This window comes from Salvelinus namaycush, chromosome 15, assembly GCF_016432855.1.
Source record: "Salvelinus namaycush isolate Seneca chromosome 15, SaNama_1.0, whole genome shotgun sequence".
In the NCBI taxonomy this organism is placed as follows: Eukaryota; Metazoa; Chordata; class Actinopteri; order Salmoniformes; family Salmonidae; genus Salvelinus; species Salvelinus namaycush.
In genome coordinates, this window is record NC_052321.1 from 16,204,404 (window position 1) to 16,218,329 (window position 13,926).

At 41.5% G+C, this 13,926-nt stretch overlaps 1 protein-coding gene across 1 annotated transcript in view; it reads left to right on the plus strand.

Annotated features, from left to right (window-relative positions):
• LOC120060224 (zinc finger protein DPF3-like) overlaps positions 1 to 13,926 on the plus strand; it is a 44,203-nt gene that overhangs the window by 17,274 nt on the left and 13,003 nt on the right. The window contains exon 3 of the mRNA XM_039009377.1: positions 8,441 to 8,548. Within this exon, the coding sequence (XP_038865305.1) occupies positions 8,441 to 8,548 (108 nt within the window). The remainder of the gene's footprint in view (positions 1 to 8,440; positions 8,549 to 13,926) is intronic.

Below are 13,926 nucleotides of genomic sequence, written 5' to 3' on the forward strand. Positions count from 1 at the left end.
TTTTTCCACATTGTTACGTTACAGCCTTATTCTGAAATAGATTAAATCGTTTTTTTTCGTTCATCAATCTACACACAATAACCCATAATGACAAAGCAAAAACAGGTTTGTAGAAATGTTTTCAAATGTTTAAAAAAATTCAAAACTGAAATATCACTTTTACATAAGTATTCAGACCCTTTACTCAGTTGAAGCACCTTTGGTAGCGATTACAGCCTCAAGTCTTCTTGGGTATGACGCTACAAGCTTGACACACCTGTATTTAGGGAGTTTCTCCCATTCTTCTCTGCATATTCTCTCAAGCTCTGTCAGATTTGATGGTGAGCGTTGCTGCACAACTGTTTTCAGGTCTCTCCAGATATGTTGGATTGGGTTCAAATCCGGGCTCTGGCTGGGCCACTCAAGGACATGCAGAGACTTGTCCCGAAGCCACTCCTGTATTGTCTAGGCTGTGTGCTTATGGTCGTTGTCCTGTTGGAAGGTGAACCTCCGCCCCAGTCTGAGGTCCTGAGCGCTCTGGAGAAGGTTTTCATCAAGGATCTCTCTGTACTTTGCTCTGTTCATCTTTCCATTGATCCTGACTAGTCTCCCAGTCCCTGCCGCTGAAAAACGTCCCCACAGCATAATGCTGCCACCACCATGCTTCACCGTAAGGATTGTGCCAGGTTTCCTCCAGACGTGACTCTTGGCATTCAGGCCAAAGAGTTCAATCTTGGTTTTATTGGACCAGAGAATCTTGTTTCTCATGGTCTGAGAGTCCTTTAGGTGCCTTTTGGCAAACTCCAAGATGGCTGTCATGTGCCTTTTACTGATGGGTGTCTTCCGTCTGGCCTCTCTACCATAAAGGCCTGCCTGATTGGTGGAGTGCTGCAGAGATGGTTGTCCTTCTGGAAGCTTCTCCCATCTCCACAGAGGAAGTCTGGGGCTCTGTCAGTGTTATTGGTCACCTCTCTGACCAAGGCCCTTCTCCCCTGATTGCTCAGTTTGGCTGGGAGGCCAGCTCTTGGAAGAGTATTGGTGGTTCCAAACTGCTTCCATTTAAGAATGATGGAGGCCACTGTGTTCTTGGGGACCTTCAATGCCACAGATATGTTTTGGTACCCTTCCCCAGATCTGTTCCTCGACACAATCCTGTCTCTGAGTTCTAAAGACAATTCCTTCAACCTCATGGCTTGGTTTTTGCTCTGACATGCACTGTCAACTCTTAGACCTTATATAGACAGGTGCCTTTCCAAATCATATCCAATCAGATTGATTTACGACAGGTGGACTCCAAGTTGTAGAAACATCTCAAGGACGATCAATGGAAACAGGATGCACCTTAGCTCAATTTGGCCTCCCGGGTGGCGCAGTGGTCTAGGGCACTGCATCGCAGTGCTAGCTGCGCCACCAGAGTCCCTGGGTTCGCGCCCAGGCTCTGTCGCAGCCGGTCGCAACCGGGAGGTCCGTGGGGCGACGCACAATTGGCATAGCGTCGTCCGGGTTAGGGAGGGTTTGGCCGGTAGGGATATCCTTGTCTCAGTATGTAAAATGTAATAAAATGTATGCACCCTACTGTAAGTCGCTCTGGATAAGAGCGTCTGCTAAATGACTAAAATGTAAAATGTAAATGTAAATTTCGTGTCTCATAGCAAATGGTCTGAATACTTACAGTACCAGTCAAAAGTTTGGACACACCTACTCATTCAAAGATTTTTATTCATTTTGTACTATTTTCTACATCGTAGAATAATAGTGAAGACAACAAAACTATGAAATAACACATATGGAATCATGTTGTAACCAAAAAAGTGTAAAACAAATCAAAATAGATTTTAGATTTTAGATTCTTCAAAGTAGCCACCTTTGCCTTGATGACAGCTTTGCACACTTGGCATGCTCTCAACCAGCTTCACCTAGAATGCTTTTCCAACAGTCTTGAAAGAGTTCCCACATATGCTGAGCATTCGTTGGCTGCTTTTCCTTCACTCTGCGGTCCAACTCATCCCAAACCATCTCAATTGGGTTGAGGTCGGGTGATTGTGGAGGCCAGGTCATCTGATGCAGCACAACATCACTCTCCTTGGTCAAATATCCTTTACACAGCCTGGAGGTGTGTTGGGTCATTTTCTTGTTGAAAAACAGATAGTCCCACTAAGCTCAAACCAGATAGGATGCCGTATTGCTGCAGAATGCTGTGGTAGCCATGTTGGTTAAGTGTGCCTTGAAATCTAAATAAATCACAGACAGTTTCACCAGCAAAGCACCCCCACACCATCACACCACCTCCTCCATGCTTCACGGTCGGAACCACACATGCAGAGATCATCCGTTCACCTACTCTGCGTCTCAAAAACACACGGCGGTTGGAACCAAAAATCTCGAGTTGGACTCATTAGACCAAAGGACAGATTTCCACCGGTCTAATGTCCATTGCTCGTGTTTCTTGATCCAAGCAAGTCTCTTCTTATTATTGGTGTCCATGTAGTAGTAGTTTGCTTGCAGCAATTTGACCATGAAGGCCAGAATTCACGCAGTCTCCTCTGAACAGTTGATGTTGAGATGTGTCTGTTACTTGAACTCTGTGAAGCATTTATTTGGGCTGCAATTTCTGGGGCTGGTGACTCTAATGAACTTATCCTCTCCAGCAGAGGTAACTCTGGGTATTCCTTTCCTGTGGCGGTCCTCATGAGAGTCAGTTTCATCATAGTGCTTAATGGTTTTTGCGACTGCATTTGAAGAGACTTTGAAAGTTCTTGAAATGTTCCGGATTGATTGACCTTCATGTCTTAAAGTAATGGTGGACGACTGCCGTTTCTCTTTGCTTATTTGAGCTGTTCTTGCCGTAATATAGACTTGGTGTTTTACCAGATAGGGCCATCTTCTGTATACCACCCCTAACTTGTCACAACACAACTGATCAAACGCATTAAGAAGGAAATAAATTCTACTAATTGATTTTTAACAAGACACACCTGTTAATTGAAATGCATTCCAGGTGACTACCTCATGAAGCTGGTTGAGAGAATGCCAAGAGTGTGCAAAGCTGTCATCAAGGCAAAGGGTGGCTACTTTGCAGAATCTCAAATATAAAATATATATTTGATTTGTTTAACGCTTTTTTTTGGTTGCTACATGATTCCATGTGTTATTTCATAGTGTTGATGTCTAAACTATTATTCTTCAATGTAGAAAATATTAAAAAATAAAGGAAAACCCTTGAATGAGTTGGTGTATTAGTAGGTGTGTCCAAACTTTTGTCTAGTACTGTTTATACAAAAGTATGTGGACAACCCTTAAAATGAGTGGATTCGGCTATTTCAGCCACAACCGTTGCTGACAGTAAAAAAAATCATCTGTCCTTGTTTGCAACACTCACTACAGAGTTCCAAACTGCTTCTAGAAGCAACGTCAGCAAAATAACAGTTCGTCGGGAGCTTCATGAAATTGGTTTCCATGGCCGAGCAGCCGCACACATACCTAACATCACCATGCGCAATGCTGGAGTGGTGTAAACCTCACCACCATTGGACTCTGGAGCAGTGGAAACGCGTTCTCTGGAGTGATGAATCACACTTCACCATCTGGCAGTCCGACGGACGAATCTGAGTTTGGTGGTTGCCAGGAGAACGCTACCTGCACCAATGCATAGTGCCAACTGTAAAGTTTGGTGGAGGAGGAATAATGGTCTGGGGCTGTTTTTCATGGTTCGGGCTAGGTCCCTTAGTTCCAGTGAAGGGAAATGTTAACACTACAGCATACAATGACATTCTAGGCGACTCTGTGCTTCCAACTTTGTGGCAACAGTTTGGGGAAGGCCCTTTCCTGTTTCAGCAGGACAATGCCCCGTGCACAAAGCGAGGTCCATACTGACATGGTTTGTCGAGATTTGTGTGAAAGAACTTGACTGCTCTGCACAGAGCCATGACCTCAACCCCATCGAACACCTTTGGGATGAATTGGAACTGCGACTGCGAGCCAGGCCTAATCGCCCAACATCAGTGCCCGACCTCACTAATGCGCGTGGCTGAATGGATGCAAATCCCCGCAGCAATGTTTCAACATCTAGTGGAAAGCCTTCCCAGAAGAGCAGAGGCTGTTATAGCAGCAAAGGGAGGAACCACCTCCATATTAATACCCATGATTTTGGAATGAGATGTTATACAAGAAGTTCTATGTCCATATACTTTTGATCATGTAGTGTATATCAGCTGCATAGCCTCATCTCCTCTAATCTGCATCGGATGCGCTCAAATGTTTCAGAGATATCAGTTTGGAAGGCTACTGTGTGCATTTCATCATAATACTCGCAGTCAAACAACAAATAATACTGCACACCTCTGGTTCTTTTCCTGTGTTTGGTCTGGACTGCGTGTTCACCTGCAGCAAACCATGCTACGAATGGAATCAGACAGAGACCACCTTTTTTGAGTGAACCACAGTGCGGTGCGCTCTCGAGTGCATATAGTGTTCACACCAGTCCAAACGAACCGAACTAAGGGGGGAAACGCACCAGAGTTCGTAAAAAACGCTCCAAACCAATTTGGTGTGAAAGCGCCCTTAATGTGTGTGAGTGGGAGTGAAGAAGTGAACAGCAAAAAATTTGTGATGCACCGATATTACATTTTTGGCCAATACCGATATCAATATTTTCCTTGCCAAAAAAAACCAATACCGATAACCGTTAACCGATATAAAAATAAAAAAAAGCGGCCTTTTAAGCATTCTAATACAGTTAAATAGTTAACAAACAGGCACTGAATATTAGTGCAAGTAGCGTAACAACAGCTTTGTTTTTGTCTTTTGAATTTAAAAAAATGTGTCAGTACTTTGCCCCTTGATAACCAGCGCAATTCTGTGTGTTGTAAAAGCGTTACATGGTCGAGAGTTCAGGGGCCTTGCTTTAACAAAGTCAACCATTTTCATTGTAATGTCCAAAATGTCTTTCAAGCTGTCAGGCATTTCGTTGGCAGCAAGAGCTTCTCGTGGATGCTGCAGTGTACCCAAGTGGCGTCGGGAGCAACTGCTTGCACGCGCGTTACCACTCCACTATGTCTCCCTGTCATGGCTTTTGTGCCATCAGTACAGATACCAACACATCTTGACCACCAAAGTCCATTTGATGTCACAAAGCTGTCCAGTAATTAAAAAATATCCTCTCCTGTTGTCCTGATTTCCAGTGGTTTGCAGAAGAGGATGTCTTCCTTAATTGACCCCGCCATAAACGTAACGGACATATACCAGGAGCTGTGCCAGGCACGCCATGTCTGTTGACTCATCCAGCTGTAATGCACAGAATTCACTGGCTTGTATGCGAAGCAGTAATTGTTTCAAAACATCTTCTGCCATGTCACTGATGTCATCTGTTGCTTTTATACATGTCTTACTACTCGAAAGTCATCTTAATTCTAAAAAAACTCCTGTGGCTTATTTTTCAAATTGGCATGTTTTGTTTCTAAATGTCTGTGCAAGAGTGAAGGTTTTATCGAGTTGTGAGATAGTACTTTTGCACATATAACACACTGGCTGAGGAAAGGCACTACTCCGAATATAAGTGAACCCCAAATCAATGTAGTTTTCATCATATTTGCGCCTCTTCGATGGTCCAACGTCCCTGTCTGTTGTTCGGTGCTTTCCCGGGTAAGGGGGCAGTAGCTCTTCGGCTGCATCAGATTCACAACTGTCAGTGTCCATGCTAGCTGGGCTAACAACAAATGTAGAATTACTGATGCTAGCATTGGATGTGCTTGTGGAAGCAGAACAACTCGTGTCGTCGACAGGTGCAGGTGTGGTACTGCTGGTAGTAGCAGTACTACTAGTAGAGCTTTTATGTGTCTCTATTGACACGGGTCTTTACTAATTTATTTTTACCATTTATCAATTTTCGAGCAAACGGAATGAGCAACAGCTATGTTTGGTTACATACGGACCGTTAGTGGAATTCCCGCAAGAGAGTAACGGTTAATGTGAGTGGATGTTCATTATTTGACTAGGCTACCTTTATTTGACATTGTGTTGTTATTTCGCTGAACATTAAATGGTTTAATTTGATTTTTGGCAGTGAAACGAGGCTACTCAGGCGAGAGAGAAAAAACTCACCCAAATGTATAGCCCCGTTGGAAAATATAAATGGACTGTTTGAAAATGTGAAGATTATATATTTTTTTTTATGTGAATCACATTTTTATTTGGCGTACCCCTGACGGCATTGCGCGTACCCCAGTTTGGGAATACCTCATCTAAGTGATTGATAGTTCAGCAGTCATAAAAGTATGCCTTATTCACAATTGGAATATTTTATTAAAGGAAAGTAATGTGAAGCAGTAATGGGCAGTCACTACCATCATGGGACTTTGTTTTATTCTGTGTTGTTACAGCATTCATCCCACATAATGCACAAAGCATTTAATGTTTAAAAATATTACATTGAAACCGAAATCTGTGATCATTTTTTTAAATAATCGAACCGAAACGACCTCAAAAAGCATAAATTGCTCAGCACTAGCTCCGAGTCTCAGACATGGTTTTGGAAAATGTAAGGTATTTTTATGTTATTTAATATGGTGTTTGAATATATAATGTGTTGTTTTATTTGTTCTACCAGTTATCAAGATATTTTTCACGTTTAAAAAAAATAAAGCCCAGTGGTTATTTTATGACTAGCTTTTTGTGTGTGTGTGTGTTGTTTTGCCGTGGTATCGTTTCGGTATCAGGTATTGTTTTGGTATTGAGTATCGACTCATGATATTAAACCTGGTATCATATCGAAGTAAAAAATGTGGTATCGTGACAACCCTAGTTGGGAGATAGAAGAGAGAGAGCCAGGGGTATTCACTAACTACCATATGTTAGCTACTCTGAGGGCTCATTCACACCGAAGCCCATCACCAATGTGTCTGCACACGTTGACTTTCAACTCTCCACAACTAGACAGCCTTTCCCCCTTGGAGCTGCAGGCTAAAAATAGAGCAGGCAGCCTGCAGCAAGGAGCTGATTCTGCATGCAGCCCGAGTCTCCCTCTACCCCCGCCAGTCAGACAGCCAGCAACTTACTCCGGCTTGCTGCAATGCTAGCTACCTCTGCCCAGCTACAGGAGAAGGCCCTCTCTCAGTGGAGAGTCTGTAGACACCAGGCAGAACCAGCTAGTGCTCCTCTATTAGGCACGATCACATTCACTGGTATGTTGCACAGTGTTAGTGACAGGCAGAGCAGAGTGAGGATCAGTGAAAACAATACAATAGGAAGTGTGAGTGAAACAATGGCTGGGTTTCATTCCCTCTCTCGCTCTCTCTCCCAAACCCTACATAACACATCACTCTTCCAACAAGTCCCTTGCAAATAACTTGGAAGACAGTTTGAGCAAATCCACGAGAAGAACAATACAAAGCTAAGTATTATTATTCATCACAACAGGATTATGGTAGCTATTCCAAAACTCTTTTTGAGAACCATCATTTTTTGAAAATGCAAAAGAGTTGAGCCGCTCTAACTTCGGCGTGAATAGGCTATTCAGTAGTCTACACTATACAGTACCAGCCAAAAGTTTGGACACACCTACTCATTCAAGGGTTTTTCTTTATTTTTTATATTTTCTACATTGTAGAATAAGAGTGAAGACAACAAAACAATGAAAAAGCACATATGAAATCATGTAGTAACCAAAAAAGTGTTAAACAAATTCTTCAAAGTAGCCACACTTTGCCTTGATGACAGCTTTGCATGAGGAATGCTTTTCCAACGGTCTTGAAGAAGTTACAACATATGCTGAGCACTTGTAGGCTGCTTTTCCTTCACTCTGCAGTCCAACTCATCCCAAACCATCTCAATTGGGTTGAGGTCAGGTGTTTGTGGAGGCCAGGTCATCTGATGCAGCACTCCATCACTCTCATTCTCGGTCAAATAGCACTTACACAGCCTGGAGTTGTGTTTTGGGTCATCAAATGATAGTCCCAATAAGCGCAAACCAGATGGGATATCGCTGCAGAATGCTGTGGTAACCGTGCTGGTTAAGTGTGCCTTGAATTCTAAATAAAATCACAGACAGTGTCACCAGCAAAGCACCATCACACCACCTCCTCCATGCTTTACGGTGGAGTCCAATGGTGAAAATTATGGTCAGTAAAATGAGGTATTTCCGATGTAAATGTTTATTATACATTTGCAAACATTTCTAAAACCTGTTTTCACTCATGTCATTATGTATGTATGTATGTGGAAATGTTTTTCTTTAATCCATTTTAGAATAAGGCTGTAATGTAACAAAATGTCAAGTGGAAGGGGTCTGAATACTTCACGAGTACACTGTATACACCCGTGTAAGGATATTTTTAGGGTCAGTAAGCAACACATTATGTATCTGGGTGGGGGTGATTGAAAGGTGTTTTCTTTAGTTCCTGTCTCTGTGTGTCTGTCTTGAGCAGTTTGAGGTTGTAATGAATAGTTTCATTTATTATTATTATAGGGGTGGCTGCAGGTCAGATGTATACATACCCTGCCCGCTGCTGGAGGAAGAAGAGACGGCTGCACACCTCCATGGACTCTCGTCTACGCCTCTGTGGCCTACAGTTAGGTAATAGAAATACCAGTTTACTCCCACCCCACCCCCCAAAAGTCCAATGTCTCTCTCTGCCACGTCTCATCACCCACTCTTTTGTCTTATTACTTATGATCTGGGATCATCTAACTGAAAGCACATAATTTAATTTCAGTGTGGAAATCAAACAGCCTGCTAGTCACTTTTTATCAATTGAAAAGTGCTCCGTTCAGTAACCGAGTAAACTTTTTTTTTGAGAACTAGAACATGTAACAAATGGTTGCCTGCTGGGAGGAGAGTTACAGGAATCACAACACGGCATTTAATAAATGTTATGAAATGGAGTTTGTCACTGCTCCTCACTTACAATCCTGACCATTTACTCACTCACTCTATCACCTGCTTCCATTTATTTTTAGTAGGGATGCACAATATATCAGTGAACATATCGGAATCGGACGATATTAGCTAAAATTGCAAACATTGGTATTGGCCGATGTCTAGTTTAACACCAATATTAAAATCCGATGTCAAAGCTACCGTGCATACCTATATAACGTAGGTACAGGACGTAATGGCTCCACGTAAAATTTTGCGCTACACGTGCAACACAGCATTCCTAACCTAGCCCACAATGTGTGCTGTGTGGATCGAGCAGTCAACAAGTCGAGCAGTCATTTGAAAGAGTAAGAACATTTCAGCGAGACAACTCAAAGGCCAAATCCATTAAAGCCAAGATAATGGAATTAATTGCCCTTGACAATCAACCGTTCTCAGTCGTGGGTGATGTTGGCTTTCGCCGACTGGTCGAGCACCGGTACACACTACCAAGTGTGCTATTTTTCAGATGTTGCCCTACCGGAGTTACACAGTAATAGTGTCACTGCTATTAGCTTCACAACATACATACTATGGAATGCTGTTTGGGTCTTTGCATGTCAAAAAAGATACAGTAGCACTGTCAAAGCTGTACAACAAAGTCTGCAAACAAGTGAACACCGGCCACGAATGATGTGTTTACAATACCGCGTTGGTAATAAAGCATAATTTGTTCGACCGCAACTTCTGGGGTAGCTAGCTTTAGCTTGGAAACAATGAGCAGTACAACCAGCCTGAAAACAATGACCAGTAGAAACCGCAGTCATTTTCATTATTGATTTAGGAATCTTTGTAAGTATTAGCAAGGTTGCCACTTGTTGTTTGCCTATTGAAATTGACCTTCAGTTCATGAAAATAAATAGGTAGCCAGCCAGCTAAACAACCCTGTTGCCCAAAGCTAACATTATAAGCAGCCAGCTAGCTTCATCTGGCTAGTGATGCTCGACCGGACCGGGTTATGTGTTGTGAAGCTAGCCACAATAAGGATTAGGCATAATAGTGTAATTTGCGGTTTGCCTTCAAAATAAAAGTAAGTTATTGACAGTGATGCAAATGAATACAAATAGTAAAATTATGCCATACTTTTATTTTGAAGGCTAACCGCAAAGTCCACTATTGTGGCTAATCCTTATTGTGGCTACCTTCACATAGATGGGTACAACCGGCATTAATCAAATAAGAACTGTCTTATGAATTAGGCTTATTTTAGAGGATGACACCTAGCTATATAGTTAGCTTGCTAACTATAGCTACTGAAACAGATTATGTCGTTTTGCTATGTTTTTGGGGAAGAACATTGTTTGCATTCTTGAGCTAGCTAGCTTTTTTTTATGACCATCACTGTAGGTGCAAGAGACAACTTTACAAGCATCATAGCATACGTATCGATGAATCGTTGTGACATATGAAATACGAGTGATAGTGTAATCAATGTGTAATAACTAAAATTTATTTTTTAAATTAAATTATGTGACGTGCAGTCATATTCAGGTCCTGATTGGTCAACAAGCTTATTTGACATGTCAAATAGTGTTCTTTTTTTTTGACACGCAAAGTCCCAAACGGCGTTCCATAAAAATCCTGGTTGAGAATGAAACAACTGATCAAATGAACAACGAAACAGCACAGCAAGTAAGTGAAAGAAATAGGTTTTGATTATGTTTTACTGGTAATGGGTCCATACAGTTGAAGTCGGAAGTTTACATACACCTTAGCCAAATACATTTAATACATTTATATTTCACAATTCCTGACATTTAATACATTTAATCATTTAATCGGTCAGTTAGGATCACCACTTTATTTTAAGAATGTGAAATGTCAGAATAATAGCAGAGAGAATGATTTATTTCAGCTTTTATTTCTTTCATCACATTCCCAGTGGGTCAGAAGTTTACATACACTCAATTAGTATTTGGTAGCATTGCCTTTAAATTGTTTAACTTGGGTCAAATGTTTTGGGTAGCCTTCCACAAGCTTCCCACAATAAGTTGGGTGAATTTTGGCCCATTCCTCCTGACAGAGCTGGTGTAACTGAGTCAGGTTTGTAGGCCTCCTTGCTCACACACGCTTTTTCAGTTCTGCCCACACATTTTCTATAGGATTGAGGTCAGGGCTTTGTGATGGCCACTAAAATACCTTGACTTTGTTGTCTTTAAGCCATTTTGCCACAACTTTGGAAATATGCTTGGGGTCATTGTCCATTTGGAAGACCCACTTGCGACCAAGCTTTAACTTCCTGACTGATGTCTTGAGATGTTTCTTCAATATATCCACATAATTTTCCTGCCTCATGATGCCATCTATTTTGTGAAGTGTACCAGTCCCTCCTGCAGCAAATCACCCACACAACATGATGCTGCCACCCCTGTGCCTCACTGTTGAGATGGTGTTCTTCGGCTTGCAAGCCTCCCCCTTTTTCCTCCAAACATAACGATGGTCATTATGGCCAAACAGTTGTATTTTTGTTTCATCAGACCAGAGGACATTTTTCCAAAAGTACGATCTTTGTCCCCATGTGCTGTTGCAAACCGCAGTCTGGCTTTTTTTATGGCGGTTTTGGAGCAGTGGATTCTTCCTTGCTGAGCGGCCTTTCAGGTTATGTCGATATAGGACTCGTTTTACTGTGGATATAGATACTTTTGTACCTGTTTCCTCCAGCATCTTCACAAGGTCCTTTGCTGTTGTTCTGGGATTGATTTTCACTTTTTGCACCAAAGTACATTCATCTCTAGGAGACAGAACGCTTCTCCTTCCTAAGCGGTATGACGGCTGCGTGGTCCCATGGTGTTTATACTTGCATACTATTGTTTGTACAGATGAACGTGGTACATTCAGGCGTTTGGAAATTGCTCTTGTGGAGGTCTACAAAAAAAAATCTGAGGTCTTGGCTGATTTCTTTTGATTTTCCCATGATGTCAAGCAAAGAGGCACTGAGTTTGAAGGTAGGCCTTGAAATACATCCATAGGTACACCTCCAATTGACTCAAATGATGTCAATTAGCCTATCGGAAGCTTATAAAGCCATTACATAATTTTCTAGAATTTTCCAAGCTCTTTAAACTTAGTGTATGTAATCTTCTGACCCACTGGAATTGTGATACAGTGAATTATAAGTGAAATAATCTGTCTGTAAACAATTGTTTACAAAAATTTTTTATTGTGTCATGCACAAAGTAGATGTCTTAACCGACTTGCCTAAACTATAGTTTGTTAACAAGAAATTTGTGGAGTGGTTGAAAAACGAGTTTTAATAACTCTGCGATGTGCGGATTGAGCTCAGATTTTTTTTAATGTTAGTTGTTTAATAAAGGAAAAATATCTGATGTTTCGATTTATCGCTCAGCACTACTTAGAGCAAACAAAATAATTGTACAATGACAGTCTAAACTGTTTTAAATGTAATTTGATACATATCAGGGTTAATTTGCTAGTCTGTGGCCATAATATTGGGTCAAATGACTTTCCATAGACATTATTCATTACAGCTAAATATTGTAATTTATTAAATGTTTAGTTCCAAAACTACATAAACACTTTGAAGCTAATTTCTGAAGCTTTTATATTGCAATCGTCTACACACCATAGAAATAAATGGATTTTACACAGCATACGATTCCCAAAGAGTATCCAGGGTGCAATTATCTGCCCAGGGCTGCTGGCTGGCTACTGCTAGCAAGCCCAGACATATGTAAAGTAGTCTAAAATATTTTACTGTCACGTTATGAGTGCATTTCACATTACTTTTGGGTTGTAATCATATTATAATGCTCACATGAATGAGATGCTGAATAGATGTTTATGTCATTGTCACTCAAAAATAATTCAAATTTAGTTGCTAGTAGAATAACGACAATGTTACAATGCAAATGTCATGGTTAAAATATTTTTTATGTCGTTTTAGAACTAAACCTCCCTTGCACTGCACTGCACTGTTTTGTAACTCCTTTTGCTCAAAGATATTTATAACTAACCCAAGATAGTTAATCTGTATCGTTTACAGTTGGAGCAAATGAAGCATAGTGGGCAGAATAAGCAAGGAGGTGGGCAAAGCCAAGCACGAGCTAGTGAGATCCTATTGACGCGTTGTAGAATGTATTTGCATATTTCCATTAGGAAACACCGCCTCTGTGAAGTGCACTTGTAGACAAACTCAAATCAACCTTGCACTCCTTTTACACAACAAAATGTTTTCAAACTTTTGCAAAGCATCAAGTCTCTAAAGTTTAGTGCACTGTGCTCCGAACAGATTCTAGTTTTGGGAACAGAAGCATTTATTAAGATCAGATGTTTCATGAATGAGAAAATTTGTGGAATGTCGGCCCAGTTTAACCTAGTTCCACCCTCTCCTACTACACCCGCAACTGGACCTCAACATTCTAAACCAATGCTTCAGCTTGATAGCCCTTGTGACGTGTCTGGGTTCAAATCAAATCAAATTGTATTTGTCACATGCGCCGAATACAACAGGTGTAGTAGACCTTACAGTGAAATGTTTACTTACAATCCCTTAACCAACAATGCAGTTTTAAGAAAATACCTTTAAAAAGTAAGAGATAAGAATAATAAATGATTAAAGAGCAGCAGTAAATAACAATAGCAGGGCTATATACAGGGGGTACCGGTACAGAGTCAATGTTTGGGGGCACCGGTGTCGAGGTAATTGAGGTAATATGTACATGTAGGTAGAGTTATTAAAGTGACTATGCATAGATAATAACAGAGAGTAGCATCAGCGTTCCAGAGTGGGGGGAAGCAATGCAAATAGTCTGGGTGATTAGCTGTTCAGGAGTCTTATGCCTTGGGGGTAGAAGCTATTTAAGAGCCTCTTGGACCTAGACTTGGCGCTCCGGTACCGCTCGCTTTCGGTACCAGAGAGAACAGTCTATGACTAGCGTGGCTGGAGTCTTTGACAATTTTTAGGGCCTTCCTCTGACACCGCCTGGTATAGAGGTCCAGGATGGCAGGAAGCTTGGCCCCGGTGATGTACTGGGCCATATGCACTACCCTCTGTAGTGCCTTGCGGTCGGAGGCCG